Source organism: Amia ocellicauda, chromosome 11 (assembly GCF_036373705.1).
Source record: "Amia ocellicauda isolate fAmiCal2 chromosome 11, fAmiCal2.hap1, whole genome shotgun sequence".
Taxonomy (NCBI): Eukaryota; Metazoa; Chordata; class Actinopteri; order Amiiformes; family Amiidae; genus Amia; species Amia ocellicauda.
In genome coordinates, this window is record NC_089860.1 from 3,782,097 (window position 1) to 3,798,410 (window position 16,314).

At 37.9% G+C, this 16,314-nt stretch overlaps 1 protein-coding gene across 7 annotated transcripts in view; it reads left to right on the forward strand.

Annotated features, from left to right (window-relative positions):
* Positions 1-16,314, forward strand: part of ankhd1 (ankyrin repeat and KH domain containing 1) — a 165,101-nt gene that overhangs the window by 125,447 nt on the left and 23,340 nt on the right. For all 7 annotated transcript variants that reach the window (XM_066716409.1, XM_066716403.1, XM_066716405.1 and 4 more), the window contains exons 16-22: positions 2,729-2,856; positions 3,371-3,482; positions 4,013-4,158; positions 4,702-4,844; positions 5,960-6,173; positions 13,458-13,633; positions 14,495-14,657. In XM_066716409.1, coding sequence (XP_066572506.1) covers positions 2,729-2,856; positions 3,371-3,482; positions 4,013-4,158; positions 4,702-4,844; positions 5,960-6,173; positions 13,458-13,633; positions 14,495-14,657 — 1,082 coding nt within the window. The remainder of the gene's footprint in view (positions 1-2,728; positions 2,857-3,370; positions 3,483-4,012; positions 4,159-4,701; positions 4,845-5,959; positions 6,174-13,457; positions 13,634-14,494; positions 14,658-16,314) is intronic.

Consider the following 16,314-nt stretch of genomic DNA (forward strand, 5'->3'; position numbering starts at 1 on the left):
AGGTGAAGTTCTTGTAGCGCAGATTTCCTCAGTTCTGTGCAGTTCTGCAGGATCCCACTGAGCCCATTACTGGAGCAGTGCATACCTGAGGAAGTCTGCTACACGAATGCAACCTGACTCGTCTCTGCATCAGTTGAGCCAGAAGCATTACAAACAGCGTTTTCTCTTTAATTTGCGAAACCTATGTTAGTTAGTGTAGAAAATAAGTAGGCTGTCTAACTTAAATGGAAATAGCTATCTTTTAAGCAACATTGATACTGCCAACAGGGAGAGAAACACTTAAGTTGATAGAGAAATTCAAAGCTCTTTGGCTTGTTACAAAACTTTAAGGAGAGAAAAAATGCTGCCTGTCAGCTGTCTCTTGACAATTTCAACAACAGAGCTAAGGATCGTAAGTACCACCGACCCAGGGGTTTGAAGGGTGTGAGAAAATGATTGAAGAAAAAAATTAACTGTGCCTTTTTTCTTTTTCTGTTGGAATGCATTCCTATTTAACACATTAAAATCAACATTGTTTTATTTCTTATTTACTGCAGTACACACTAGTATCGGGAACTGAAAACACATTTACACGCAGGCACTCCCTTTCATTTCCTTTCCCCTTTTATCCCCTTTGTTCACACTCCTCCCCATGCTACAATATGATTGTGGAATCTAAAGACAGTGCAAAATGATCGCGGTCATCTCAAATAATCACAATCAGGCGATTTGTGTAATTGCGACAGGCCTATGAATCATAGTTATGTTTTCTAGTTGCATAAAATCAGTTAACTTTGTGAATGCTCATTAAGGCCTACGATGTTTTTGTGTTCACGAGTAGTCTTAAAGGACATGCATTGTTCAGTGCACAGGCCTTAAAAAGTTTCCCCAGAGTCAATAGGCTTGTTTATGGTCAGGCTATTGTCATCACATACTTAAAACTGACGTTTACACAGCAGATTGTGTTGAATCTCTGGTAGCACTGTTTAATTAAAATGGTTATTATATTCACTATTGCTTTAGTATATTTTACACAGGAAATACCTGGAATACCTGTCTACAGAAACTATTCCAGTGTAACTTGAATGTGCTGGGATGTCCAGCTGTTTGAGTCCTGTCCAAGATTGCATTCAGTTCAAACTATATATATATAAAAAAAGTTCATCAACTCACATGTTTGTAACTTCTGAACCAAAGCCTTCTGCAAAGCATTTTTAATTATAAAGACAGGGAGGGTACAATTCAGCAAGATCCTTTCAGCAGGAATTTTGTGATCTGGCCACAACTAGCCTATACATTGTAATGAAGGCCATTGTGTCTTAACAACAGTTTAATTGTACAGGCTTCACTTGACATAAGAATGTCAGATATAAAGAAGATTACAAATGAGAGCAGACCTTTCCGCCTGTCTTGCTTTTTAATACTAGGTGTTGAGGGAAATGTCAACTTATTATGCTCAAAAGCTTAGTAAAGGATTGTATCATTGACATTTTATAACTGTTGTTTTTACCCTTCTTGTATTGGAAAACTAAGATGTTCTTCCATTAGTTGAGAAATTTAAAATCTCATTCTGAAGACGCATTAAGTTATTCCATTTTTTTCTGATGTTCTAGGAAAAACTCTTATTTTTTAAACCGCCACAACTTGTGAAACTTTAAAGCAGGGGGTGTCCAACCCTGTTCTTGGAGAGTCCCAATCCACTTAATCTTATGGGTCACTCTAAATCACCAATTTCTAAATACTGGGAACTCGTGTGTTATTAATCAATGAAGCAAGTTAACCAAGGGAATTCTTTCCTCAGGAGGCTGCAGGTATTCAGATAAGTGCTCCAATGGTTTCTAAAGGACTGAATTTACCAAACGACCTGCTTCATTGATTGGAATGAAATCCTTCCAGGTGTTTATTAGTAATACAAAGGTGACCTCTAAATCCTGCTGGACATGGGCTCTCCAGCACCAGGGTTGGAGACCACTGCTTCATAGCTCATTTCACCACCAGCAAGTTATAAAGGATTTTGTATTAATCTCTGAAATATGTAATATATGGTATCTAAAGCAGAATGCTCATATTTAACAATCAATATTTAACTCTCATACTATTTACACACACAAGTATTGCTTTCAGAGGAGCAGTCAAATGTGTTTTCGCCTACAATGTAACAATCTCAATAGAAAGGCATTACACAATTAAAATATATTGTATATTGACTTAGGCTTTTATTTAAACAAGACTGTCTTAGATCATGTTTTCAAGAGAGCTTATGTTTTAGATTATTGCATAAAATTGAGTTCTTAAATGTAGTGAATTTTTTGAAGTAGCTATTTACAAGTTTTGATCGTGTAAATAGCTACTTAACTTTTGAATGTTTTAATATTCATAGCAGGTCCAGTAGCAAAACTTTCAATACGTTTTCAAGCTTTGCCTAGTTTGAGCCAAGATTCAGAGAGGTCACATTTAAAAACATGCCTTAAGCAATACATTCAGACATTTTGATCTCTAATAGAATCCGGCAAACATTTAAAACTTCAAACACATTTGGTTCTTCAATAAGATTTATTTAACCCCCAGTTACAACACAGACAGCAAGCTGATCAGGTAGAGATACATTTGTGGATTGACTGCTGTTTTAAAATCAGAAGTTTGAACCCTTGTTTGGAAATAATTGTGTTCTGTACCGTGATGTGTTTTTCAGGGGCTGTGGCCCTTTGTGGATTGGGGTGATTAATTGCTCCCTGTTTCTTTGTTACAGCGGTGAGCAGCAGAGTCCCCATGTTGAACACTACTCCCTCGCCCACACCTCAGGCCCAGACTCCCAGCTCCGCTGTCTCCCCTCCATCCATGCTACCGCTGTATCCTTCAGTGGACATAGATGCACACGTAAGACCGACTCCCACAATCAGCTGTTTTGCTTTGGGAGAATTTCTCCCTTTGCCCCCCCATACTGCAAATTTTATTTGCTCTATTTTCAAACTTTCTTAATGGTGAGGTGAAATAATCCTCCGATTTGAAGTACATACATAGCTTTTTAATGATGGCTGTTGACCAATATTACTGGGGTTGACTTGGAGTATACAAATATGATGCATGCCTGCTGTTCAAAATAACTAAAACCATTCAGTATTAATCATTTAGTGGGCATTATTTCTGAATGTTGTGTATGTTGGTTATGGCAGTAGTTCATCTGTATGAGGGAGTCTGTAAAGCAAAAGATTCTCGTTATAGCATAGTGTATAAATATTAAAATCATAAAGACTTGGTGATAATTCTTAAAACTGAATTGGAAGGATATGTATTTGTACAAGAATCCAGAGTTCTTGCATTTCACTTCCCCTTCCCCTTCCTTCTTTCTTTGCTCTCTTATTAAAAGTGTTTAAATGTCCATCATTTTTAGACTGAAAGCAACCATGACACTGCGCTAACTCTGGCTTGTGCGGGAGGCCATGAAGAGCTTGTATCTGTTTTAATAGCACGTGGGGCCAACATTGAACACAGAGACAAGAAAGGTAGGTCTATTTAGTCAGTCTGATTAGAACAGGCATGAATTTTCAGTAGATCTTGGTGCAGATTATTTTTTGCCCATGTTTTTTTATTTATTTATTGGTTTTTTCCCCCCTTCATTTAAGCTCCACCACAAGATTAAATTAACAAAGACGCATACTCACACATGCAAATTCAGAGGAATTTGATAACAGCTTTCAAAAACTTGCACTACACTGACCATAACTTATAAAAATGCAACTTTAGAGAAACTATGAATGATGGTGCAAAACAAATAGCTTTTTTAATTTCAATACCGATTTTCATAGTAGTGCAAACTGATAAACTGGTTAATTAATAATGTTTCACCTTGATTTCTTAATTTTTCAGAAAATTCTTGGTATATTTGGGCAATTAATTCTGAAGTTAGAACTCTTGGATGCAATTAACTCATTTAGCATCAGATGTGTTAATCTTATTTGCACCATATTAATACTTTGGCATTAAGATGGAAGGTGTTTGTGTTGTGATCTCATTGTGTTTGGCGTTTCCCCAGGCTTCACTCCGCTCATCCTGGCAGCCACAGCGGGTCACGTGGGGGTGGTGGAGATCCTGCTGGACAAAGGAGGAGATATTGAGGCCCAATCAGAGAGAACCAAAGACACACCGCTCTCCCTGGCCTGCTCTGGCGGGAGGCAGGAGGTACACACAGGCTGTCTCCACACTCTGCTCTCTATTTACTCCACTAGTCTTTATGCTTTTGTAGAGTGGTCGTCTTCTCCTTTCAATAATGAGTGAGGCCCTGTGAAATCCATGTCTCGTCAAAAAGCTGCTCATATTCAAACTTTGAAGTTGATTATTAAAGGTTGTTATTATTTCTCATTTCTTAGCAGACACTCTTATCCAGTGTTACTTACAATTGTTACAATATCAATTTTTTTTTACACATTTATACACCTGGGCATTTACTGGAGCAATCTAGGTAAAAGTACTTAAAGGTACAACAGCAGTGCCCCCCACCGACGACCCTGTGCTCCAGAGTTCAGAGCCCTAACCACTACTCCACACTACTGCCCTGGATGTACTGGAATAGGAAAAAATTACAAAACAACCTTTTAATATTACTGTCAATCTTCAATTAGTATTGCTGCTTGAGGAATTAAGAGTATAATGCACCTGACTGAAGGTGTTAGCTGATGTCATGGCCGAATTTCCACTGATGCTCTCTCTCACCCTCTGTTTCAGGTGGTGGAGTTGCTGCTGTTGCGTGGTGCCAATAAGGAGCACCGCAACGTCTCTGACTACACGCCGCTGAGCCTGGCAGCATCCGGGGGCTACGTCAACATCATCAAGATCCTCCTTAACGCAGGGGCCGAGATCAACTCAAGGTAGTCTTGCACTCAGACGCACACTGGTTTTAGGATGTACTTACACGGATCGCATTTCCCAACACATGACACACATTTTTCTGCTTTCATGGTTAGGTGTGGTTGTCTGGGCTTAGGACTCTGGACTCCAGAGAGGCATAAGATTAAATGCCATTTCATAACATTGAGGATTTTATCCTCTTATAACCTCTTTTCCAACTGTATACATTGACAACCATGTAAGCTGCATTCCATAAAAGTATCTGCCAAATAAGTAAAATTACTTACTTCCACTTCCACTCTGTTTTGTATAGCTTTCTGCATTTAATGGGCATAGAGGGTCTCTTTAAGAGAACTGGGTTTAATTGTTCTAGTTAAAACACAGTAGGGAAGTAAATATTTATACATTTGTGCATCATGGCTAGGGCTGGGTAAAAAAAAAAAGATTTTCCAATTAATTTGGATTCTGGTTTGGTTTCGGGATTCTTAAAATCCCAAGATCGATCATATAAATCTATGCATTTTCTCATGGAATGAAAATATGGTGCCGCCCTTCCAAACATATATGTGCCCAAAAAAAGAAAGCACACATGCTCCGCCCCCCCCCCCCCCCCCCCCCAGCTCTTGAATACGCGTGGCTGTTTCTCGCACACACTAACCTTAGCCTTGCACTATTTTGAAAGTTGAGGTATGCTTACTTTCCTTACTTACTGATTTTATTCATACTATAGTGATATTGAATATTTAGCTTTTGAGTGATGATACATCAGGTAGCTACATTAATACATGTGGTGACATTTTTTTGCACTATTTTGAAAGACACAACTCAGATCTTTAGTTTGTTTGCCACTATTTACTATTTTATGGTAGTTTATAAATTAGGTACTATAAATGGTTATTGTACAAACAAAAGCAATTTATTTTGCTTATTTATATATGTTAAAAAGCAATTCACCTTATGCTTCAGTGCTTTATTTGAGCCTAGACTTGTCAGCATTAGCAGAACTATAAAGCAAGGGAACCATAGGTCTAGTTTAATTTACTAAATAAGTCTGAGCTCTTAAGAGTAAAGAAATTAGAAGATTTTGTGCATCTGTTTCTGCATCATAGCAAATGGGTATTCCCTGTGTTTGCAGAACTGGGAGCAAGCTGGGGATCTCCCCGCTGATGCTGGCTGCTATGAACGGCCATGTGCCCGCAGTGAAGCTGCTGCTGGACATGGGCTCAGACATCAATGCCCAGATCGAGACCAACCGCAACACAGCCCTCACTCTGGCATGTTTCCAGGGTAGGGCAGAGGTGGTCAGCTTGCTGTTGGACAGGAAGGCCAACGTGGAGCACCGGGCTAAGGTAAGTATCTCTATCTGCAACACAGAAAGGCAATGCCACAAACCAGTATAATGTATGATTCATACCAAATTCCTTTAACCCTTCTGGTCCTGCCATATTTGAGGCTATTTTTGGGCAATGTGGCATGTTTGCTACATTTATTGGCATAACTTTTAATTAATAATAAATATGACATTAAGAGTACTGAAAAGCCAAGAATACTTAGAATTCAACTGTTATAATTTAATATGTGAGATAAAATCAGTGATTTGATCTAGGTACAAAAAGTATGCAACCCCCCAAAAAAGTAGTAGTTTTTTTTTAAATGCAATACAATTCTTCAGCATTCTTCATGTCTGGGGAAAAAAGTAATGAATGTAACATTTAATCCCTGGACCCTTATGAAACGTTATATACAGTACAAATAGGTAAAATTAAAAAATAAGTTCAATGCATGGTTGTATGGCAACAAAATGCTGTACCAAGAAAAAAACATTTTGTGCTAAAAGATTAGTTACAACTATATCATAATAACAATTGGTAATGTTCAAAAAAATTATCTGCACATTAGATTTCAGTTAATGTATATAAAAAAGTATTAACTTTGCTCTCCGTAATCATGTATTTTGACTGCCATGTAAAATTCTACCTTCTCGCCCATATGCTCCCTTCATGTCTCAACCATACCTAACTTTTTATTTTATTTTGTAAATTGTAAACGCCCCAACGAAATAAAATATTGGTTGTTGAAGTCTTCACAGATATCAGTCATTTATTAACGACCAACAGTTATTCAAAAAGGCTTCAGATAGGTGTACAATATCACCATACACTTCATCGTTCAAATATGATTGATTCTAGCACTGCCAGAGTGGAAGGGTTAAGAGGAACATAACACCCGTCATAATTGTGATATCTGAATTTCAGGTGAAACTTATTTCCAAATTCTTGTGAATTGAAAACAAATTCGACTTAGCCAATAGCATCTCTGCACAGGAGGAATGCATAAAAAAGCCTAGTGTCTGTGCGCTGGTACATTCACAGATGTGGTCGCGTTTTTGGACACCACCTAGACATGTCTCACAATAGCCCTCGTAAAATGTGTTCGGTTTTTCCTATCTACACAAATTGGCATAGTTGTTGTCGATACATCACTGAAGGGATATGTGGAGCTTCAGCCAGCTGTACATAGAGGTGCCTTCTTTAGGTGATGTGAAACATGACTTTGCGTATTCAAACACGGTACAGAAATAAATACTTTATTTTATCTTGTGTTTTGTATTAAGAATATAAAGTTTACAAATCAGAGGAGGACATTCGACACATCTTGGTCATTTGTTGTCAATTAATAACTAAGTGTGCCAAGGATCCTATCCAGTCCATTTTTTAATAGTCCCAAATTATCAGCTTCAACCTCATCGCTGGGGAGTTTGTTCCAGATTGTAATGACTCTGTGTGAAGAAGTGTTTCCTGTTTTCTATCTTGAATGCCTTGAAGTCCAATTTCCATTTTTGTCCCCGGGTCTTTGTGTCCCTGCAGATCTGGAAAAGCTCCTCTGGTTTGATATGGTCAGTGCCTTTCATAATTTTCCGCGGTGAAAGGTGTGGAGCCCAGAACTCTACACAGTATTCCAGATGAGCTCTAACTAGTGCATTGTACAGTCTTAACATTCCTTGTTTTAAATTCTACACTGAAAATATACCTTAGCATTGTGTTTGCCTTTTTTTTATTGCTTCCCCACATTGTTTGGATGGAGAAAGTGAGGAGTCCATGTAGACTACTAGATCTTTCTCATGCCTTACTTTTTCTAGCTCTATTCCTACCATAGTGTAATTATAGTTATCTGTCCCTTTGAATAACCTGTGCTGCCAAGAGCTGAGCCACCTGTTTTAGTATCATCTGCAAGTTTGACAAGTTTGCTAACTATCCCAGAGTCCAGATAATTTATAAAGATTAGAAAAAGTAAAGGCCCTAGTACTAATCCTTGTGGGACTCCACTAACAACCTCACTCCAGTTAGAAGCAACTCCTCTTATCGACACCCTCTGTTTCCTATACATCAGCCGGTTCATAATCCATCTACTACTATGACCCTGAATACCTACAGCATCCAATTTTAGGATCAGTCTAAGGTGTGGAACCTTCTCAAAAGCTTTCTGAAAATCTAAGTATATCCAAGTTGTCATAGACTGATGCAGGACAGTACAGGTGAGAGGCACCCATCTTATTGTGTTCCTAGTTTCAGACATTTCAGCATTCTTGATTTTTGTTTCAACTTTGCCTTAATTGACGTTAATCTTGTCTGTAGTTTGCCTTAATTGAAGTCAATTCAATTCTGCTGCTGAGTTGGTGAAAGTAAATAGGTTGAAGGAAAGGTGATTTAGTCGAGGACTACCAGGAATTCTATTAAGTGACTTGTGCCAGGTGGAGCCCGTTAGATGTGAATTGGGTGCAGGTAGACAAAAAGGTACTTAAAGCAGCTGTGCTGTTTCTCTGTAACTGCTGGGTTACTGTAAGTCGTAAACCGCAGAAAAGGGCGTTCACATCCCTTAGAGACATCCCAAGAGCTAGGTTCCAACTGCTGGACACCGACTTGGACGGTGACACCACAAAGGGTGATGGGAGGGCAGTTGAGCACCAGAGCACCTTGGTGCCCACTCACCCCCAGAACAGGGAGGTAGTTATAGTAGGAGAAGAGGTGTAGATCACACATTGTGTTCTAGTGATCAGGAGACCCACATGGTGTCTTGTCTACCGTTGTGGTAAATCTCAGGATGCACCGATGAAGAAGTAACAAGTTTATTATTAAACTTATTGTTAACCCGGAGCTAGCTCTCCTCTCACATGAAGTGAGGAAAAGAACAGAGGACGTGAGTTGGAGAAGCCTTTTTAGATCTTCAGATAGACAGTGGGTTACAGTCTTCTCTGTCGGAAGTGATTGCATCTTATTAAAATAGTTGTACAAAATAGTTTACCACATACATAATAATTAACACAGACATTGTTGAATTGTTTGAGTTGATTGGTGACGGTCAATATTCTTAGGCAGCAAATGTTTATCAAAGACGTTGTAAGTCCTTAACCAAATACCTGCGCCCCAAAACACACAACCTTTATACTGTTTAACTGTTTCAGCTGATTGAATATCCTAGAAGACAATGGCTAAATGAAATCATGAGAAGACCATGCTTGATTGAAGTAACTCCTGAAACTAATAATTAAAGTAGCCCCCAGAACCGAGTAAATACAAACTAATAATTGCTTTATAGACCAGACTGAATTAGCAACATGAAACCATTAATAATATATAGACAATATAAAGGAAATAATAGTAAATTAACCCACTACAGTGGGTTAAACTTTTGAATAAAAAATCTGGAGGATTAGTGGTAGGAGTGTGTTCCAGACCACCCAATTCAGATATTCAGAAAGATGTTGCACTGTACAATGTAATCAGGACTGCTTGTAGCAAGGATGTGGCCGTTATAATGGGAGATTTCAATTAATGGGGGATTTGAACAGTACGTTTAAACGTGTATTACTTCTCACTATATAATCTGATTAACATTGACAATGTAGCCTATCTTAAGTTGCATATCTTAGATATTTCCCTCATTATTTCTCTGTAGGAGAATTAGTCAGGCTTTCCTATGCCGCTGTTCTAGAAAGGTGATATGCCTCTGCTGAATCTACACCGCCACTGCAAAAACAAGAGCGTGCAGTGCAGTTTAACTCGATGTGCAGTGTTCACACACAATTATATTACATTGCTACAATGTTGTGGCAACATTGTGTGTTAGCAGGGAAGCTGCCCCACCCTCCTACTACTAGGCTAGAACAAGAGTGACTCTTGCCGCTTTACTCCAGTACCAGTCATTACCAGCTAGCAAGCTGAGGTGAAAAGTAAAGGGACAAGGTAGCTATACCTCTACTGTAGGATTTAGCTCAAAAACACTTTCTATACTGTTTGTTATGAATGAGACTTTGATTAATCCATATTGTTTTCCTTGTTGCAGAGGTGTTGAATGGCGCAAGTAAGCTTGACAAAATTAGTTTGAGCGATAGCGTATTATAGTTACCGATATCTCATGTTACCCGATTTTACAGATGAGTTTGTTATGGATAGTGGCTTTGGATTAGGGATGTGCATGACAAATATTTTGACCATTGGTAATTCCACGCTATTGTCCTCAGCTATTTGAATAGTCGCCTGCCCTGCATTCAAAATCCGAAATAATGCAATAATATGAAGACATACGGAAATTGCATAATAACAGCAGCAATAAGCACCTGCCAACTGGTGTCACTCGTATTACCGTTTCCCCCGATATTGTTACAACTTTTTTACCAAAAAATTTCAAATTAACTATAAAGTTGTGAGTTTTATAAAGGAATATTTTGCAATTATATCTGTAATTGATCTGTAATTTTTCAGTCAAACTGCAGAAATCTGCGATACATGAACGCGACCATTGTTAGTCAATCACAAATCCCACCCTGCCGTCAATCTTCATTACAGCTACAGAGCTACAAATGTATATATATATTTTTTCATATGACTATGGAATAGTTATGGAACTATGGAATAGATATACTTGTTGATAGTGGAATTTTCGACTATTCAGTCTCATCCTTACTTTGGATACTGGGAATGAGTTATTTTTGTATTCATATCTATAGCACATTTATTATAATAAACACATCTTACTACCTATTTGTTGCCTATATCTCTCTATCCACATTTAGACCAAGTGGATAAGCTAGAATACAAATTCATCATTGCACACAAACTAAACATTCTACTCTTGATTTGTTGTCACACTAAGGAAATAAAGCTAAACTGACATCCCTATGTGTCAAAAAGTCACCAGACGTGACCTCCTGACTGTTCTACAAAAAAAAATCTCAAATCTCCGGACCCTCCTAGAACAATCGGTGCCCCTGCTGCAAACACAGAATCCTGTAGGAAACACTGTTAAACTGCATTGCATTGTTAAATAAACTGCACTTTTATGTTTAAATTTGTCCTGTGTAGCCACTTAGCATATCAGTTTGAAATATACAGTATGAAATATAGGGTGCGACTGTACCCTATATATGTCGTTTAAGAACTACTAATAAATATATATATAAATATGGCTACAACACTCTGAGATTCATTACTTACTCAAACAGTTTTTCCACATTCGTTATTAGCATTTTTTGTCTGTATAACCTACATAAACTCAATTGTCAAGACTTCAGGACATTTAATTTAAATCCAGGATGTTTGGTCACCAGAGAATAAAATTAACACCCACCACCTGCCAAATGCAGGTATATTTAGCTAGTGGCTGGTAAATCTGTCAATCTTACCATCCACTTTGAACTCCTAGCCTATTGGTCGAAATGTTTCAACAGACTAATTCATTTGTTGACATTGTGGTGTTGGTATCTTAGTTGATTTGGCCAACCACAATATCTTGTTTTTTGAAAATATATGGCAGTTGGACAGCCTTTGGTCCAGGAGGACATATTTCATGGAGAGCAATGAAGCAGAAGCAAGGTTCCTGCAGATTAAGGATGTGAAAAGATGATTACTTTTAATGATTTTTCATAGTCATAATTACTGACTTTTTAATGACCTGGATCAAAGTGTTTTAGAATTATAATAGTTGCGTTGACAAGGTTCCATACATGCACAATTGGTGGAATTCTGCAGGTATGCGCCATGGCTTCATTAAAGAGAAGCACATACGTGTATAATATGTGCAGTGCAATTAAACTACCACGAATTTACAGCTGATATGTTTACCCACCTAAAAGCCAAACACCCTTTTGTGAAACTAGCAATGACAGAAAAGGAAAGAGGAGCAACAAACACATTACATACACAGCAGTCTGTGTTGAGTGTGGTTTGGAAATGTGGAAAAGTCAATCGTTTAATCAAGTAGATTGTATAAATTAGCTAGATAAGTCTTATACATTTTGTATTTCACTGTTGTGACCAGAAAACATTGCCACAAGGACGCTAATGTTAAGGCATTTTCGTTGCAGCTCACATTGCCAAACTGGCAATTGAATTAAAATGTATACAAATTTAAAGAAAAATATATTGGTCGGTCAGTTACAGCTGTAATTGCAAAATATTCCTTTATAAACAAATAATCACAAACTTTATAGTTAATTTGAAATTGTGACAATAAGTTGCGCTAATGTCGACAATAATACGAGAGTTGACAGGTCTGCTGTTATTATGCCATTTCCATATGTCTTCTAATAATGCATTTTATACGTTATTATTTAACAAAGTTGTTGTGTTAGATAAGTATTCATCAGTTACGACGTAATTTATCGGAAATAATTTGCGATAGAGACATGCATTTTTTTCTGCATAGCGGAGATTCTGAAGAGAAGTGTGTGGTTTGTTTACATTGCGTCTTTGCACAACTGCAGAAGATGGCAAGGAAAGGACATTACTGTCTGTCATCATCCATAGAGATTATATCTGTTACCCAATCCAAAGGACCTCTCTCAGCCCAGGCACACTCAGCTGATCAGGTTATGCGCTGCTGTGAGAGCAGTGGTCAGAGTGCAGATGAGAGAGAGAAACAGACTTTTACATTGTAGCTTATTAACAATGCCTTTTAATGACATCATTCATTTTAATGACTTAAGAAAATACTTTTGAGATGTAATGACTTTTAATTACCATGCGGAAACCCAGAGAAGGGAGTAGCAGTGAAGAGGAAGAGGAGTATGAAGAGTGATAATGTGTCACCATATAACACCCCTTGTCATGTGTTAGTTTAGTGTGTTTATACAGATCCCCATTAGCTGCCATGTTATTGCATATGTGATTCATTAATTTCAAAATGATGCTCCCGCACACTGTCTCTACTTGCAAATGTTATAATTCAATAGAATGCAATGTTTTGGTCAAAGACCTTATAACACTTGCAAGTAAAAACAGTGTGTGGGAGCATGTTTTTTATGTCCAGATCCTTTTCCGTCATATGCACCTGTCCAAGAGTCTATACAGGTGTGAGATTAGCTTTTGTTATTCTGATTGATTAATTACCTGAATAAATGTTTCAACATGTTCTCAACACATTTACACATCCTCATGTATTTCTGGTGATGTTTGTCTTTGGCTGGTAAAAATACCAAGTGGCTAAGTTTTTTCCTTCTACCAGACACAGTGGCCAAAAAAGTTAATTTTATCCCCTGATGGTCACCATGGTCTTTCATGTTTTATGTGTATTTATTCCAAAAAAAGTGAATGAATGTGCAGTGAGTGCTGAGATGGGTTTCTGGCTTTCTCCAGACTGGCCTGACCCCTTTAATGGAGGCTGCATCGGGAGGCTACGCTGAGGTGGGCCGTGTCCTACTGGACAAAGGAGCCGATGTCAATGCACCACCAGTGCCTTCTTCAAGGGACACAGCTTTAACAATCGCAGCTGACAAAGGCCACTACAAGTTCTGTGAGCTGCTCATTAACAGGTAAGACTTCTCTTCATTGACACTCAGCCCAATGAATCAACTTGATTTCAGGGTTTGTAAAAAGGATAGTGATTTTCAATCAGTTTAATTTTGTAAGCCACTTTCAGTATTGAAGTGTGGAATCATATACAAAATGGAATATCAGGATTATTTGATTTAAAAAGTTTTCATTATATGTGATGTGGTGTCATTAGGTGTAAGTGTGTGTATATTAAGTGTATTCACAAGGCCTAAATGTAGATTTTTTTTTTTTACATTGTGATATGATCATCATTAGTAGTTAAGTACTACTACTAAATGTTTCTTCAAGCATTTTCAGGTTTAGTAACTCAAATCAATAATAACCATGTTTGTAGATGCGCAAGGAATGCATCTTTAGCAAGAAATCAAGAATGAATGTGTCTCCAGTGTTCTTTGGTTGAATTTCAGATTACGGATCTAATTTGAAAGTGCTCCATTCCGTCTCATGGCCTGGCATGGAGTGAAAGGCTGGCTGGTCTTTATATGACTGTCAGATAGTGCCAGCTGCCTCTTGAAAATGACTTAGATAGCCTACTAGCTACTTTACGTACACCCTGTCAGTGTTCAGTGAGAAATACGCATTGCATGACTTCTTACATGGTTTCAACTTGACATCACTATGTAATTAATTAAGCAACTGACATTTGGCCTTTTAGACCAGCTCGAGATCCAGCTTCAGACATTCTTTACAATCTTTCTAGTTCCAACTCTCCATCCCTTCGAAAATGTTGGGTGGGGTCCTGCTTATGGTTTGCATACTGTTCTGTGCCACGCCACTGTTTACAGCAAAGCCATGGGGGGCGATGATGTTTTAATGGTTTTTGGTTACGATTCCCACAGAGGAGCTCACATCGACGTGCGGAACAAGAAGGGGAACACGCCTTTGTGGCTGGCTGCCAACGGAGGTCACTTTGATGTTGTTCAGCTGCTGGTCCAGGCCGGGGCTGACGTGGACGCTGCCGACAACCGCAAGATCACCCCTCTCATGGCAGCTTTTCGCAAGGTGAGAGCAGCTTCCCCTCCCTCCTCTGAACTGTCGTGTCATTGGGCTGGTGAAAGATGAGTAAAGGCAGTATGTATGTTGATTAGAGGTTCTGTAACATGCTTATAGCTTTTCTCACTCAAAATTGTCTGCAAACTGCAAAAAGTAATAAAATTAATTCCAACTGTTATCAGTGTGTAAATTTGAACTAGGCCTGATTCAATTTATTGGGGTCTGTTAATCAACTAATGGATTGATCGATCAATATTTTCTGTTTAATCAAGCAGATTTTTTTCTCATAATGACTGGCGATTTATACAGTTCATGTAAATGTGAACATAAAACATTACAATTATTGGTATAAAATGGTACATAGTCAAAACATACATGAAACGTGTTTATTTGTGGCGTAATCACTGTGTCCACTCAATCTGATTACACTTGTAAGAAGACACTTGTAAGCTATACAAGTTTTTCAAGCACATAAAAGACCATAGACGGGTGAGGTAGAGATTGATTACAATCTGCTAATGGGGAAAACTACAGTCTAGCTTTGGATTCAAAGTGGATTCAGAAGGAAACACTGAAGACAAAGGTTTTCTGTTTAATTTTCAACAATGCTTTTCTTACAAGGGCAGTATTGAGTAGTTTACAGTATAATTCGTGAGCAAAATATCAGTTTGTTGTAGCGATTTACAATTTAGTTTGATAATTTTTTTTTTTTTATATATATATATATATATATACACATTAATTTCTGTAATTACCATTCCCGCTCAGTGTTATACTGTAATATCAATGCCTAGCATTTATTAAAGTATTACTTTGTGGCACAACCAATTAAATACTGTTACACTTATGTTAATAAGTGCCTGATTTAATCTACCGATGTAATCAACTAATGCCCATTGATTAACTGATCAAATATTTTAATCGACTGACGGCTCTAATTTTACATTGGAAAATCTAGCCTTGGTTTTATCAAATCTTTTCTATTCAATGCCAAAATTGATTAATTGAATTTGCTTCTCTTCATTCTCATTTTGCCCCCTTGAGAAGATTTTAATACTAAAAAGAAAGTGGTAAACATTTTTTTATATAAACTTATCTGACTAAGTGCATTCTGTTGGGGGGCAGTTTTTCAGTTCAGAATAATGGCAGCAGGGGCTCAGGCACCACCTGGGGTCTATCTGTGCACATGCCTGGTCCTGTGGTTGTTCATGATTATGCAAGTGTAGCACACATAGTATCTGCAATGTATAGCACGATGACAAATTTGAAGAATGAAAAATGAAAATACTGAATGTGAGTAATTATGGATCTTGTGTTTAGCCCCGTTGTGTACCCTGATCAACTGTACCCAATTGTAACTGTTGTGTGTGTGGACACAGCCACTTTCCGTCACTAGCCATTTTGTGAATGACAGTTACAATCAAGGACCTCTCAATTGCTTTATCTAATGACTCTATCAATTAGACATCCATAGCATTGTCATGAAATTGTGAACATTTGGTAGCTTACATTTTCTAGTTGTATTAGTTTAATCTATTTAATCAGCTAATTTGATCAATTAAGTTACTGGTTTGATCATAAGCCAGAGGACACTGCAGGCTTCCAGGAACTAGTTTGAGAGCCCAGATGCATCTCATGCATCTTCCTCTTGCCTTTTGGGAGCAAT